The following is a 16,832-nucleotide window of genomic DNA, read 5'->3' on the forward strand; positions in this document are numbered from 1 at the left end:
TTAGTTCAAAAAAAAAAAAAAAAAAAAGAAAAGAAAATAAAGAGAGAAACTTTATGGTTTTTTAATTAAAAAAATTTATTGTTAGCAATAAATTACCAATAAATTACAATTTAAAAGGTTGACAGTTGTTGACAATTTCATTGCATGCAATATTTTTATTCTAAAGTATAATAAAAGTACTTTTTTTTCAAAAATAAAACGACATGAAATTATTTTTTTGCTTTTAAAGTTTATGGAAAAAAAAATTTTTTAGTAATAATTTATAATTATTTTACTGATTGAACTATGATTGACCGAATTGTTGCAGACATTTAATTAGTTATTAAGTAGTTAATAAGTTGTTTCGTGATTAATTAGCACTAAAAAATAACCAAAAATATATAAATTCAAAATAAAATATAAAACTTAATATGTACTGGAGAAAAGGATTAATTAGTTAATAAGTAAATATAGTTAATAAGCTAATATATAATTAGTTAATATAATTAATAAGTTAATTAATTAATATACGATATTTAATTTATTTTCAACATCAAATTAACTCGATTAATTTTATTTATCTTAAACATTTTCTGCTTTCCTTTTGAAATTTCATCTCATTGTTTAACTAATACTTTTAAAGCAATTCAAAAGTTCGTTAAAAAAAAAAAAAAAAGATTAAAATGACCTTCGAGTGGGCTAAGTGACAAATTTAAGAGCTAATGCAAATACACTTTTAAATAGCCTTGAACTACTTCACGACAAAAAAAAAATGCTTCAATTAAACTTTATTTCTTCCAAAGAAAATTATTTTTTTCTCCGAGTTTAAATCATTTTTTAATTTAATAAAGAAAAAAAGAAGAAAGATAGATGTGAAATCTTTAATGTTATCGAAAATTTTATTTTCAGACAAAAAATCACTATTTGAATCAAATTTATCATTCATAAAAATTTAATTTTTACTAGTTATTTTCGTTTTTTTTTTCTTTTTGTAAATTTTTTTCATCAGAAATTTGTTATTTTCAAATAAAATTTTTTTAATTCGAAAAAAAAAAATTCACTTAATATTGGTTTAATTTATAAAAATTAATTATTGTAATAAAAAAGTGATAAATTTTAAGATTAAAAATATATCTGTTTGGTATAAAAATAAGCAAAATAATAAAAGAATATACTAAAAATTAATATATAAAATGAAAAAAAAAATTATTTTTTTCTTTTTTCAATTTTTAAATTTTATTTTATACTAATTATCAAATCATTAAAAGAAATGAAAATGAAAATTTGATAAAAACCGTTTATGCGATGGCTGTCCATTTGGTCCAAGATAATATTCACTAAATTGTTGTAATGCAAAACGATTTTCAATTAATTCATCACTAAAATTAAAAAAAAAAAGAATTGAAAATTTTTTTCAATTAAAAAAATTTATTTTATTTTATTTCAATTTCTCCTTTTAAATGTTTGTTATTTCATTTCATTAAATATAACTTTTTAAATACAATGATAATATAACACAATATGTAATACAATAAATAATATAATGTAATAAAATTGCATTAAATAAAAATTAAAATTAAAATCAATTTTTTTGATTATTTTAGAAATTTATTTCATTTTTAATAAATATTTGTTGAAATAGCAAAACAATTTAAATGAAGTGAAATAAATTTTTGTTTTCAAAATAACAAAATTATAATAATTATTATTGTTGTTTACAATTACTAATTATTTCACCTCAATATAATATATATATATTTATAAAAAAAAAATTTTGTAAAATTATTTTAAACAACATTTATAAATGTACTTGTAAATTAGTAATAGTAGAAATTTTATAATTTATAGAAAGTTTCTTTGTTTCATTCGTTGTGAATTTTTATTCATCAAATAACAGTCATTCATTTACATTAATTTGCAATTTTAGTTCTGATTTTAAGTTATTTTCGTTTTAATTCTCTTTCATTTTTTTTTTTTTTTTTTTTTTTTTTTTGATAATATTATAATAATATTAGAAAAAATTTTTTTTCCTCTTTAATTCATTTAAAAAAAAAAAATTCTTCTTTTCATTTTAATTCATTTTAAATATTATAATAATAGCAATAAAATTTCGAAAATAATTGCAAATAATATTAAAATATTAATTAAATCTTATTAAAATCAATTTTCTCAATTTCCATTCATTTAATTTAAATGAAAAATTTTTACTAACTTAGAGCATATGGTAATATAATGCATATATGCAGCAATAACAATAGCCGCTCGTGAACAACCACCCTTACAATGAATGACAACGACATTTTGCGCATTTTCAGATAACCAATTCTCGAGTAATTTGCATATTGAACAAAGTCGATCAAGTGGTGGTGCTAATTCTTCAGGCCAGCCAAGTTCAACAACTGAGTGCAAACGGCCAAGATCATTGCGCTTTTTTGACAAATTAAAAATCTGAAATTATTCTCTAATATACAATTTTTATTAAATAAATAATACTCTAATTACAAAAGAAAAAAAAAATGAATAAAATAAATAGAAAATGTAGTATAAAAATAAAATTAATACATTTTTTGCTACAAAAAAAAAATTTTTAAAACCTTTTTTTTTTGAAGTATTTTTATCCTACAAAAAAAAAAAAAAAAAAAAAAAAAATAAATAAATAAATAAATAAACAAAATAAGTGAATAAGAATCATGCTAAATAGATTTTTTCCTATGTAAACAAATTTTAGTATGGAGAAAGAAAAGAAATAAAGAAATTAAATAGATTCAAAATATTCAAATTACTTAAATTGTTTGAATTATTCGTGCATAATTTATTCAAATTCGAAAGGAATTAGATAATAAAAATTTTTGCCTTTTATCATTTTAATTTTTCATTAATAAAAAAAAAAGGAAAATTCCAAATTTGTTAAATAAATACGCAAACAATTCAAATTTGAAATGATTAAATGAAATAAATAAATGAAAAAAAAAAAAAAAAAGAGAAAGAGATAACATAAAATGGGTTAAAATTTAAATATTTATGGATGATTTCAATGATCCATGAACTGCTAACATTGAATAAATGTTTATATTAAAAATTTAAAAATAACCGTTTAACAGTGAATTTTAAATTTAAAAATTTCATTCCAAATATATAATCAAAAAAGAAAAAAAAAATCGAAAAAAAGAAGTTTTTCCATTAAATTAATTAATTTTTAAATTAATTAGTTCTCTTTCTTTTTTTTTCTTTGAACAGATATTTACATCATTTGAAGTATATAAATTATGAAAAAATTTACAGTTTTTTTTTTTCTTTTTGAAGTCAATTTTTTTTTTTTTTTTTTGATTAACTTTTTAGCTTATTTGATGTATTTGTCAAATTTTAAATTTTTTTTTTGTCTTTTTTCCTTTTTCAATCTAAAAGAACAAAATGAAATCGTATATCAAAACAAATATGGGAGAAAAGATGTTAATTGAGTTTTGCTCCTTTTTTTCTCATTCCATTCTTTTTTCAAAAAATTTAAATTTTTCTAATATTTCTTCTTTTCCAAATTGAAAGTGTTTTTTTTTTTTATAAATTTAATTTTTTCAGAGATTTATTTGTTTTTTTTTCGTTTTGTTTTTTAAACAATATTCTCATTCATTATAAATGAAAAAGTTTTTTTTTTTTTCTTTCATTTGTTCCAAAAAAAATTTTTTTCATTTTATAATTCATATTGCTCAAACATTTAAAAAAAAATATGTATAAGTGAAAAAAAGCCAAGCATACAGTCTAATTATACTAAATTCTAAGATAACATAAATTTTAAGAGAATTTAAATTATAAGACTAAAAGGTTAATATTTAGTAATTAAGGTCAATAATTTATTGTTTGATCCTAAACTGCAAAAGACAAATTACTTTCTGTAAATTTAATAATTTTAAATTTAGTGTTAATATAAAATTTAATATTAATTAGAAAAGATGTAACAATAGTTTATGACTCGAAGATTTTCTTTGGTAAAAAAAAAAAGTTAAAAAAGAAGAAATTTGATAAATTGTTCACTAATTTATGAGTAATTTTAAAAAATACAATTTTTTTCAAGTTATCAAACTCAGTATTCTTCTATTATTTTAAATTTTATTTCAAATTTAACAAATATGAATAAAAGTTGTTTACTTAGTAAGATTAATGAAATTTTTAAAAATTTTTGACAATTTTTAAAAATTTAACACTTTTGAAGCACAGAGGAAAAAAAATGTAGCAATTAGAAAGTTGAAATAAATCATACAAACAAACATATATTGTTGTTTCAATTGTTCTAGCATATGTTTTTCGTTTTTTTTTGTAAATATTACATAATTTATTCTATGATAAAATATTTTAAAATATCAATCAAATAAATTGCTGAAAATAAATAACGATTTTTTTTAAAAAAAAAAAGTTAAGTTTTTCGTTAAAATTATTAATTTAATTAATCGGAATGGTAAATGTAATATGCTTGTATACTATTATTTATAAAAAGAAAATAAAAAATGATTTAATATATTTCAAAATAAAATTACGGGCAATTTACATATGTATATATTATAATTTCCTTTTGTTTGTTTCAGCAAGTTAAAATTTTAATTTTAAAGTCATTTAAAAATTTCAATTAAAACTTTATTTAACAAATTCAAACTTAAAAATTTAAATAAAATTGTAAATTTCACAAATGATATGAATTAAGCAACAATATACTTCTTTCACCTTTTTCCACAAATAAAAATAAACTTTCGAGTTATCAATTGCCATTGTACTTTTTTTTCAAATTAATATTAAATTTTATACTGATGTTAAATTTCAAATTAATGTATCAAATTTTATACTAATGTTGAATTTTAAATTAATGTATTAAATTTCACAGAAAATGAATTCGTTTCTAACTTTTCCTCTATTTTAACTTCAAAAATTCCAAATTACTTTCAATTATTTATAAATTCAGCTTTAGTTTTTATTATTCAAATTAAACAAATAATATTTCATTCTCGATTATTCATCCAACAGTAATGTCCCCTTTTTTTAATTTCTAATTTTAGTTCAAAAAACTCGTCGTTGTTACTTATTTTTAATTTCATTCAATTCATTTCAATTTCTCAAACTTATATAAAATATTCCTCTCTTTGTTTCGTTTTTTTGTCTTTAATTCCTTCAAAATTTGATATTTTCTTTTTATAATTTTGTTTAAGCATAAACATATTTTATTAATGTGAAATATGTTTTAAAAATATAAAATGTAAAATTTATTCAATTAAATACAAAAAAAAAAAAAAAAACATAAAATTTGCAAAATTATTAGTAGTATTATTCTTAATTAAGAGGCTTATTTATGTTTAATAATTAATTTAAAACAATTATAATTACATGAATTAATGGAAAAACTAAAAATAAGAATTGAAAATAGGAATTTGAAAGAAATACCTTGTAGTGTTCAGAATGATTACGTCTGAGTAACACGGTAGCATCTTTGAGATCTGTTCGATATTGAGCATCCGTACTGTCTGATGGAAATAATGCTGCTAAAAAAAATAAATTATAAATTTTTAATTATAATTTGAACTTAAATTTTATAAGCAAATAATTGATTATATAAATATGAAATACACTAAAATATATTAAAAAATTGTGATAAATAATCATTCAATGTATAATAATAATTTACATTTTATATGATATTTTTTCTTTTGTCAAACATAAAATAATTACAAAAAATTTAATTAAATTTAAAAAAATTTTTGTCTGCAAAAATTTGGAATTTTTCAGATTAGTTGCATAAATTTCTTTCATAAAAATTTAGAAATTTAAAAGTAAAATGTTAAAAATTTTCAATTTCTTACAAGTAAATAAAATGCCAATAAAATTTTAAATTTAAATAAAAGTCTTATTTAATAAAAATTTGAAAATTTCACATAGAAAAAAAAAAAAAGAATACTGCTTAATAAATATTTGAAAATTTTAATTCAAACGACAAAAAATTCTTTTTGTTTTCTTCAATTCCTGTAAATGGATAAACAAAATAAGCAGTAAGTATTAAGCAGTAAGTTTCATAAAATATTTTAAAAAAGCAAAAATTATTCGATTTATATAATTTGATAAAAGAAAAAGCGTGGGTGGATGGGAGGGAGAGGTATTAAATTTTTTTTAATTTAAATTAATCAATTGATCTAAAAAAAAAAGCATACGTATGGCAGATGGCGGTAATTGGTAACAGTTCCGCAAAATTTTTCCATTATTTTCTTTTTTTTTTTTTATTGTTTATTTTTTATACAAATGATTAAAGTAAAAGAAAAAAGAAAGAAAATTGTATTTATTATTAAATGACAGGAAGAATTTTTGTCTTTTTTTTTTATTTTTTGAAATGTGAAATGATGAAAAAATGAAATTGAATTTAAAATTGTAATTTAAAATAGTATATTAATGCTAGAATTTCACTGATTCGTATAAAATAAAATAAATGAATTCATTAAGAAATTAATGTAAAATGAAATTTAAATTTGATGCAGAATATATGAACTGAAGAAATGATAAAAAATAAAATTGAATTTTCAAATTTCAAATTTAAATACCAATAATTCGTTGAGTAACATATTGAAGTTTCATAGCTGATGTTGAAGCAATTTTAGCATTAGCTAATGTTGTTTGATTGCTTGAGCTAGGCATTGATGTTTCCTCCACTGCTAACATTGATGGCTTCTAAAATTCAAATTCAATATCAATAATTAAATTTAATTAATTAGTTTATTTAAAAAAAAAAAAGAAAAAAAGATTTCAACTTATTCTGATGAGAACTGAAAGACTAAATTATGACTCAAATTTATTCTTTCTAATTTATTTTGAATAAAGTAATGGATAAAATGTTGAATTAAATTATTTACAAATTAATTCATTCAAATAAATGAGCAATTTTAATGAACAATTTAAACAATTCACTTAACATCAATTAGATAATTAAATCTAAAATATTAAAACTCTCTTAATTTTTGAAAAATTTTGCATTATCGGTTGTTTACTTTCTTCATGGCAAAAACTTTTCATAAATTTAAAGTTTTCTCTTTAATTCATTAGAAATTCTATAAATTTGAAGTTGGTATTTTCTCGATTGTTTTATCACAAAAAAAAAAGAAAAACTAATGTTTTTAATCTCTTTTTTAAAAAAAAGTTGAAATGTCACATTTTTTATAAATCCGTTTTTTTAAAAAAAGTTGAAATGCTATTTTTCTCAATGTTTCTTTTAATCTTTAATTATGTTTTAGTTTAAAAAATTAAAAAAAAAATATGACTATATATTAATTATGAGAATAAAAATTACTTATTACTAAATACAATATTTTTACTAAATATTTGCTGTTAAAACCTTCCAAATTTTATAGTAATAAAAAAAAAAAAAAAAAGTTTTCATAATTTCAATAAATTAAAATCTAAAAACCACATTTTATTTTTGCTTAGAAAAAATTGAACTAATCAACAAATAGCAATCAATAAATGATTGTATTTAAATAAGAAGTAAATCAATTCATTATATAAAATATCTAAGTAAGTACTTTCGTTTTTTGTTTTGCTTTTTTGTTTCTTTTTTGTGAAACAAATTGCAACTTAATAAGATAGTAATAGAGAAATATGATAAATATCAGAAATGAATTAAATAATCGAAATGAAATTGATAATGAATTAGTTCCGATAATATTGGATAAATCTGAAATAATCATTAAAAGATGAGAGTGGAGGGATGAGTTGAAGTGTAAGTTGCAAATGAATAGATTACAACTTCTATCCTTTTCCCAAGTAATTTAAAATTCTTAAAGAAGCAACTGTTCAATTATTGTTTGCTTCTCAATGATAACATATTTATCAGAATACTTCTTATCATCAATATCATCTCATATTGATAAATTTCAGCATCACAAATAACACTGATAAAATTGACAAATAATAAAATTTTTTGCAAAAAAAAAAAAAGTTGAAAAAAAATTATTTTATAATTTATAATTTAGGAAAAGATATCAATACAAATTCAACTTATTTTATAGCTTTTTTTTTTATTTTTGTATTTTACAAAGTTTGAAATTTTAAATTAATTCGAGAATTGTAGAAGAAAAAAGAAAATAAAAACAAAATCAAAATGATTCAATGAAAATTTTTATGATCCAAAAAAAAAAAAATATTATCATTGTGATAATAATTAGTGAAATTAGGACGAGAAAATCCTTATTTTTGCTTTTTCTTCTTATTAATTAATAAATTAAAGATTTTATCTTTAAAGCCTTTTTTAAAAATAAATTAAAATAATAAATTTTATGTATGTATAAAGTGATAATGTGATTAAATATTTCTTTGTTTGCAAAAAAAAAAAAAAAAAACTTTAAAATTCTTTTCATAAAATTAATCTTTTTAGTTTCAACTGAAATTCTTTAGATTTTTCAGTATTTTAAAATATAAGGAAAAAAAGAGAGAAAAATGTTTCAGATGGATTATTTATAGCAAATGGAATTGAGAAATAATACAAATAAAGCGCTTTATGCATAGTGATAAGATTATCAGTACTTTACTTACTTAAATTTACTTTCATACAATAAGTAAAATTATCATTTAATAAATAAAGATTAATAGGTAAAAAAAAATTATCATTTTTTTGGCTTTTTTTTATAAATTTAAAAAAAGTTAAAAAAAAAAGATTTTTTCTTTCTTTTACGATTATCATAAATTAAAATAAATAAATTTTATTAAATTAAGAGAAAAAAGATTTATTTGAAAAAATATTTGTTAAAATAAAATTTTAAGTGAAATCATGCAATGATTATTCTGAAAATATAAATAACAAAAACTTTTACTTAACTTTGTGCTTAATGTCATTCAAGCTGATATATGCAAATATGTATATAATAATTGGTTTGTTCAACTTTTAGCTAAACAATAAATTCCCACGGGTAAAAATGATGAAAAGTTAAATTTACCATTCAGTTATAAAATTATTCCCTCCCTCTTTTCCATCTATACTTTAAAAACTATAAAGGACAAATTGAGAAATTTTTATTCTAAAATTCCAATTTAACTATGTCATAAATTTTAGTATATGAAATTTGTTACATTATCGCATCACTGATAATTTAAATAGTAAACGGATAAAAATATATTTAAAAGAATTGAAAATTAGGAGCAACTAAATTTGAGAAAAATTTTAAAAAAATTCCAAAATAATTCTTTCTTTTTATTCTTAAGATTATTTCTTCCTTTTTCTCTCTCTTTCTCTGTCTCTCGTGAATAAAAATTTTTTTTTGAATAATTTGTAATATTTTAACTAATTTTAATTCATTCAAATTTATTCAAATAAATATTTTTTTGGGCATAAAATGAGAAAAGTGAATGAAAATTATCAATTGTAATCAAATAATAATAATAATAATAATAATAATAATAATAATAATAATAATGAAATTAATTTTTCTTTATTTTTTTTTAATAATTTAACTTCATGATTGAATAAAAAGTTGATTTAGATGAAATATTTATCAACTCTTATCATTTCTCTTTTCTCCCTCTCTCTTCCTCTCTCCCTCTCCCTCTCTCTCTCTCTCTCTGAAAAGTTTATAAGAAAGAGTTGAAAAAAAAAAAAAAAAAAAAAAAAGGATAGTATTACAAATGTAACAATGTACGATGAGCTGAACAAACATTATCACTTTTCTTTCTCTTCAGTTATCCGATAACTCATTTTTTTTTCCTTCTTATTCAACTTTTTACTTCAAAAAAAAAAAAAAAGAATTTCCAATTTTACAACATTTTTTACCAATTTTAAACAGACTTTATCAATCAATCAATAAAGCCATATTTTAGTATTACTATTGTTTACTTCAAATTATTGAGGCTAATAATTTTAAAAAAATATATAAATTTCAAGATTATATCAGTCAAATTAATAAAATCATATTTTAACATTACTATTGTTTATTTCTGTTTATTAAAAGCTAATTTATCACTATTATTTTGTTTCAAATTATTGAAATTAATTAATAAGAAAAAAATAAAAAAGAATTTATGAATTAGTAATAATAAATGAAATATTTTATATTTTATATTTTAGAAAAAAGCAAATATTGTAATTATAAAATAAGTAAAAAGTAACTATTTTCATTATCAGAATAAGTTCAGTTTATTTCTTATAAAATTAAAACTTAATTAAGATTTTATTACAAAAATATCAAACTAATTAAGCCCAATTTATTCACTTATTAAAAACAACAATTAAATTTTGATTGCAACTTGTGCGAAAAAAAAAAGACTATAATGAATGAATGCTGAAAGAAATAAACTTGACAACTTTGAAATCTTTAAGTTAAAAATTGAAAAGTTTCACAAGTTGTTGACAATTTTAAAAAAAGAAAAAAAATTTTTTCATAACTTTAAAATTCGAATCAAACATCAACCTTTTCTTTCGTTTTATGCACCATTCGGAAACAAAACATCGTTTCTTTATCCTTTCTTACAACTGATTTCTTAAAGAATTTATAAAAAAAAAAAAATAACGAAAATTTTATCAAAAAAAAAAATAATTCAATTTAATTTCATAAATGGCAAAAAAAAAGAATTGTAAAAGTCATTTTTTTTAAATTTACATAAATATTTAGGAGATAAGTATCATCATGCATGCAAGTCTATAATTATATTAAAAAGCAATAACAATTATTTCTTAGCTATTATAGAAAAGTTTTTAATTTAAATTTTATAAAATTGGTATTAAAAAAAAAAAAACTTAAATATGTTATAAGATTAAAGCATTCACTAATATAAGCATATAATATGAACATACAATTTAGAGGAATATAAATGACAGGTGTTCTACAGGTTCACACAAACAATAATTTCATCCAAAAATATCAGATATGCTTGAGAAAACAATTGTCATTCAATAATTTGCTGAAAATAATTTTGTGCTTATTATTATTGTTGTTATTATTATTATTATTGTTGTTGTTGTCGTTATTATTATTATTGTCGTTGTTTTCATCTTATTCTTGTATTTGTCGTCGTTATTAACATTATTACTTTTATATATAATTCTACTCACTAATAATTTCTTATTATAATTTCTGAAATTTTTTCCTATAACAACAGCAACGACAACAATAACAATAACAACAACAACAACAATCGCCACTATCCGATCATCACTATCATCATTATCACCACCAATAACAAAATAATAAAATTATAATTCAATAAGTAATCCAATAATTCTATTATAAAAAAAAAGAGAAAAAAATAAAATTTCTTTCAAAAAAGAAAATAAATAAATTAATAAAAATTGTGAATGTTAAAATATCATTGAATATTTTCATTTTTCTTTTTCTAATATCATAAAAAAAAAAAAGAAATTTTAGCAAAATGAAGAAAAAAAAAAAGGCTAAAAAATTATTGCATAAAAATAAAATTTTAAAAGAAAAAAATTATTAAAAAAAGAAATTGTATAAAAAAAATTTCAAAAGAGAAAAAAGAAAAGATAGGAAGAAAATAATGGATTAAAATAAATCTTTTATTAATTATAAATAAATAAAAAATTTATTTTATTCTTTTTAAATTACACACATACATACACATACACAGACATACACACATACACACACAACTAGTAATTGTCATCGTAATAAGTTGTTGTTGTCGCCGTTGTAGAAATAGCAATAGTAATAGTAGTAGTAGTGATAGTAGAAGTGGATATGAAGTATCCTTACATACGTAATATTGTTGTGGGTTCATCAGGTTGACAGTTGACAAATGTATGTGTCCTCTTCCTCTCCTCTTTCTCCATTCTTTCTTTTTCTCACCTTTTTACTGAAACCTCCAAAAGCATAGTAAATAGCAGCAAATAAGAATGACAGATAAAATATGGAGGGATATATTCACACACACATACACACACACACACACACATACATACATACACACATGCACACACACACACACATACGCAACATACACACCTACACACACATACACACATACATCGTGCGACCTTTTCATATTTATGCGCAATTCACAACAGTAATCGCGCAAAAGGTTACCACCTTAAAATCACTGAAAATCGCGATTATTCCATTCACAGATGAATGAATATGTATCTTATCGTAAACATTTGAAAATAAGTAGGAGAGAGAGAGAGAGAGAGAGAGAGGAAGAGAAAGAAAGAGGAAATGGGGAAGAAAAAAGTATGCATTAATTAATTAATTAATTAACTTGTTTTTAAAATTTTAATAAAAGACAGAATTTAAAAAAGAGAAAAAAAAAAAGTTGTAATAATGAAAAAGATAAAAGAAAAGAAAATTATTACTTTAATGAAATTCCTACGAAAAAAAAAAAAAAAAGAAAAAAGAAGAATCTATGGAATACTATAAAATTGGAATTTAAAACATTATTTTTTTTTTTTCAAAAAAGTTATATTATAATAAATTTAAAGCATTTATATTATTGTTAATAAAAATGTAATGTTTTTTTTTTCTTTTTTTTTCTCTTTTCGTTTCTTAGTTTTCTAATCAAAAAGTTCATTAAATAAATTGAAAAAAAAAAGAAGAAAATACAATGAATTTTATCATTCTATTCGAATTTTATCGTTTGATAAAAAGAACATCCAATAATTGTATATCGTTCTATTTTAAATTTTATTTTTCTTTCTTTTTGCAGAACTAATAAAGATTTTATTGAAAAATTTTTCTTTGATGTTTTTTTTTTTTGAATTTATGAGTTTTACATTTTAATATAACAAAAAAATTTTTCATCAACTTAGCTTTATAGCGGTGAAATACAATAAAGATTAATGTGAAAGATTTATTGTCGATGGATACTTTAGTTATAGCAGTAATTCATTCGTTGATAGTATTAGTGTTGGCTTTTATAATCAATTTATAAATCATAATTATAGCAACTGATAATAATAATAGCAACATTTTATTATAATTAATAATAGTAGTAATAATGATAGTGATGACGGTAGTAATAATAATGATAATCATATAAATGATAATAATGACAATATAAATAATAATAGCAGTGGTAATAACAACAACAATAATGATAATAATGTTGAAATGGCAATGATAATGGTAATGGAAAATGGCAATACTAAGCAATATTGATAACAGTAATAATAATAATAATAATAATAATAATAATAATAATAATAATAATGATAATAATAATGATAATAATAATAATAATAATGATAATAATAATGATAATAATAATAATAATAATAATAATAATAATAATAATGACAATGATAATAAAATAGATAAAGTAAGCTAAAATAAGACTAAAACATAGAGAGAAAAAGATTAGAAGAGAATTGTTAAAAAAAGAAATGTTTTTTTTTTTTTTTTTTTTTAAAAAAGCTCTACTCGAATTTTATTAATTCAATATTATCATAAATGTATAAATACTAGTGAAAAATAGCTCGGAATTCTTCTCAAACTACACTTAGTAATAAGAAATTTTAATGGAAATAGTTATTTTTTAAAAAAAAAGAAAAAAACGGAAAAATTACATAAACCAGAATGGCAATTAACACAAAAATATTTAATCCTTATGTGATGTGTTAGAGTAAAAACAAGTTTATCATTAAAATTACCCAAAACTAACCATTCAATTCGATATATCAATCTATCTGCCCACTAACATTCATTTAATATGATTGCTGTTAATGGCAATAAATGATAAGAAGAGTTAATACCAAAGATGTCGCATAGAGATGTCGGATACGAATATATTTGTGTACATGTCGCATCAATTTGATATATAAAGATGAAAAGGAAAGAAAAAATAAATTAAATAACAGAGAAAAATAAATTTAAAATATTTAAAAATGGGCATTTTTTTTTCTAAATGAAATTAATAATGAGTGAATAAATATTGTTAAAATTATAACAGTTATAGATTTAGAGAAAGAATAAAGAGAAAAAGAAAGATAGACATCAATTAATTTTTGCTTTATAAAAAAAAATTGATTTATTGAGTAAGAAAAGAAAAATTTTTTAAATTTTTTCATATATTATCATTTTGTCATACGATATAAAATTTTGAGAACAGATAAAAATGAAAAGTTAAATTATTAATTTAATTAATCATTCCAATTAATCATAATATATTGATTATTCCAATTATGATTTATTACTATTAATTTGCTATTAATAAAATTGGAATTTAATTTTTATCATTTTTGTCTAACAATTATACAAAATTGAGTGGTTTATTTTCATTTAAAATTTCTCTCTTCCTCTCTTCCTCTTCTCTTCATTAATTGTTAATGCATTTCTTTCTTTCTTCATTTCTCATCTCATACTCTCTTGCAGAGAGATTTCTTACCAATTTCAAGAAGTATGAATGATCGCTGTGATAAATAATTTATTATAATAATAATACGTTTTATTCTTATTTCCAATAATATTGTTTGATAGTGTCTGTATTCTTTTTAATAAATAAAAATTTTGAAATTTAGGAAAAATCAAATGTTGAATTTTTTTTTAAGAAAAAAAGTATTTCGTTCTCTTTTACATGTAGCATTTATAAAAATATTAAAATTTTTATTGCCAAAAACCATTCAAGTGGACAATTTTTATTTAAATAATTTTTTTCAATGTGATTTATATAAATAATTTCTTTTTTTTTTTTTTGAAATGAGTATACTGAAATTAAAAAAATGATGGATATTAGATTAGCTGATTAGCACTTTAGATTAGCTGAAAAAAAAAAGAAAAATAGCCTAATATAGGACAATTTGTTATGGTATTACTGCTACAACGTCTAATATAATTAATTATTTATTCATTAAGATAAATTAAAAATTCAAAACTTTTGATTTGTTGGATGCAAAAGTTTGATAATGGAAGCAAAGGAAACGAATAATATGAAAATTCTATTAAAAGACAAAAAAAAAAATGATAAATAAATAAAAATAAAACTTGAAATGAAAAAGGAAGCGAATGACAAGAAATGCTGACATATAGCAACAGTAAGAATGATAATGACAATTATGGTGACAATTATGGTGACAATTATGGTGACAGTGATAGTGACCAGTGATAACATTTAAGCATTTTTGAACTTCTTAAAGTGCAGACATGCATATGTAAAATGTACATTTTTTACAATTTCAAATAGCTGCAAAAAAAAAAAAAATTTAATCCTAATTAAAATTTAATCAACAACACAGTTGTGAAAAATATTCAAATACAAATAAATTATCAAAATTAATTTAAAAATAATGTAAGCATATAGGAAAATTATTTGCTCATAAATATTTTTCGTTTCATTTTAAATCAAATAAATTGACAAAAATTTCAAATAATATTGAGTGGAAATTTTAAAATTCAAACTATAATAGGGACAAATTTAAATTGATAGCACAGCGGGATGTATCAATGAGAAATGAAATTGCTAATGAATGAAATAAATGAGATTGAGGAAAAAAGAAAAGAAAAGAATAGCGGAAAAGAAAAAAGAGAAAAGGAGGAAACGATATCACTTAGATCGGAAAAGGAAATTGATTAAATGATTTGATCGATTAAAAGATAAAAATTAAGAGATTAGAAAAGAGTTTACAAATAAGAAATATGGAAATAGTATTTATTTGCGTAAGAATGATTTCACACAAAAAAGAAATTATGTAATCAAAAAGAAAAAATGGATAATAAATATAAATTAGATGAATAAATTACCTTTTAAAATGAATTTTTCCCACAAAAACTATTATTATTATGATTATTATTGTTATTATCATTATTATGAATAATATTATTATTGTTGGTGTATGAATATATCATATGATAAGAACAATTTTATTACTAATTTTAACGAAAATTTGACAAAAATGTAATTCTATCAATTACTTTAATAAATCGCTAATGATGGGATAGCTATAAATACTTCATAATTTTAAGCTAAAACTAGTTATTATTGTTATTTAAAAGTATTATTGCATAAAAGTAATATGATATGATAATGTGATAACAATCAATATTTGATAAATTTAAGTCTTACTTTTTATTTTTATATGAAAAATTTACAATAAAAATTAAGTTAAAGTTTTCATTTTATACATTTTTAAATTTTTGCTTTAAAAAATATTTTTAAATTTGATAAATTGATTTAAAATTGAGCAAAGAAAAAAAATTAATAATGAGTGTGAATAAAATAAAAAGAAAAGAAATAATAAAACATACCAATGTTTATCAATTGTTGATGTTATCATTTAGCACAAATTTAAAATTTGAACTTTCATCTGAATGATAATTTAGTAAATGAATATTAGATAGAATAAATTAGTTTGACATATATATATGAAACATTAAAATATTCACTTATCAAAATGATTTATGCAATTAAAATGATAAATGATTGTTTAATGTATGCCAGTTGACAATAAAATACAGTAATAATTTTATCGAAAAATTACTTTTATTCACAAATTCAATCAAATTTATATTATTTATTTCCCAAATTACTAATTCCGCACATTTGTTTACTTTTATTTTTTATCATTTCGACTTATTTGTTATTTTTTTATCCATTATTACTCTTTTATTATTATTAATTATTATATTCATATTTTAGTAAATTATTGCACTATTATATTCATTTCTAATTATTTATTATTATTTGTTCTTCATTGTTCAATTATTCTTTTTTGTTTTCTTGCTTATAAATTTTATATATAGCATAAAAACTCATAAATTATGATTTATTTTCTTCTATTCCAGTTTTATTAATAATCCTTCTAGTTTCATTTTTTTATTGCTATTTGATAATTTAGCTAATTATTTGTTTATTCTTCTTATGCTTACCTAATTGCTAACCCAATTCTTTTTATCTGTTAA

At 19.4% G+C, this 16,832-nt stretch overlaps 1 protein-coding gene across 1 annotated transcript in view; it reads right to left on the reverse strand.

Annotated features, from left to right (window-relative positions):
* Bma-tns-1 (Tensin, putative) overlaps window positions 1-16,832 on the reverse strand; it is a gene marked incomplete at both ends in the record, with an annotated part of 71,013 nt that overhangs the window by 49,668 nt on the left and 4,513 nt on the right. The window contains 4 exons of the mRNA XM_043080932.1: window positions 1,275-1,358; window positions 2,192-2,427; window positions 5,401-5,498; window positions 6,546-6,672. Coding sequence (XP_042936866.1) covers window positions 1,275-1,358; window positions 2,192-2,427; window positions 5,401-5,498; window positions 6,546-6,672 — 545 coding nt within the window. The remainder of the gene's footprint in view (window positions 1-1,274; window positions 1,359-2,191; window positions 2,428-5,400; window positions 5,499-6,545; window positions 6,673-16,832) is intronic.

This window comes from Brugia malayi (assembly GCF_000002995.4).
Source record: "Brugia malayi strain FR3 genome assembly, contig: Bm_v4_Chr3_scaffold_001, whole genome shotgun sequence".
NCBI classification, from domain to species: domain Eukaryota; kingdom Metazoa; phylum Nematoda; class Chromadorea; order Rhabditida; family Onchocercidae; genus Brugia; species Brugia malayi.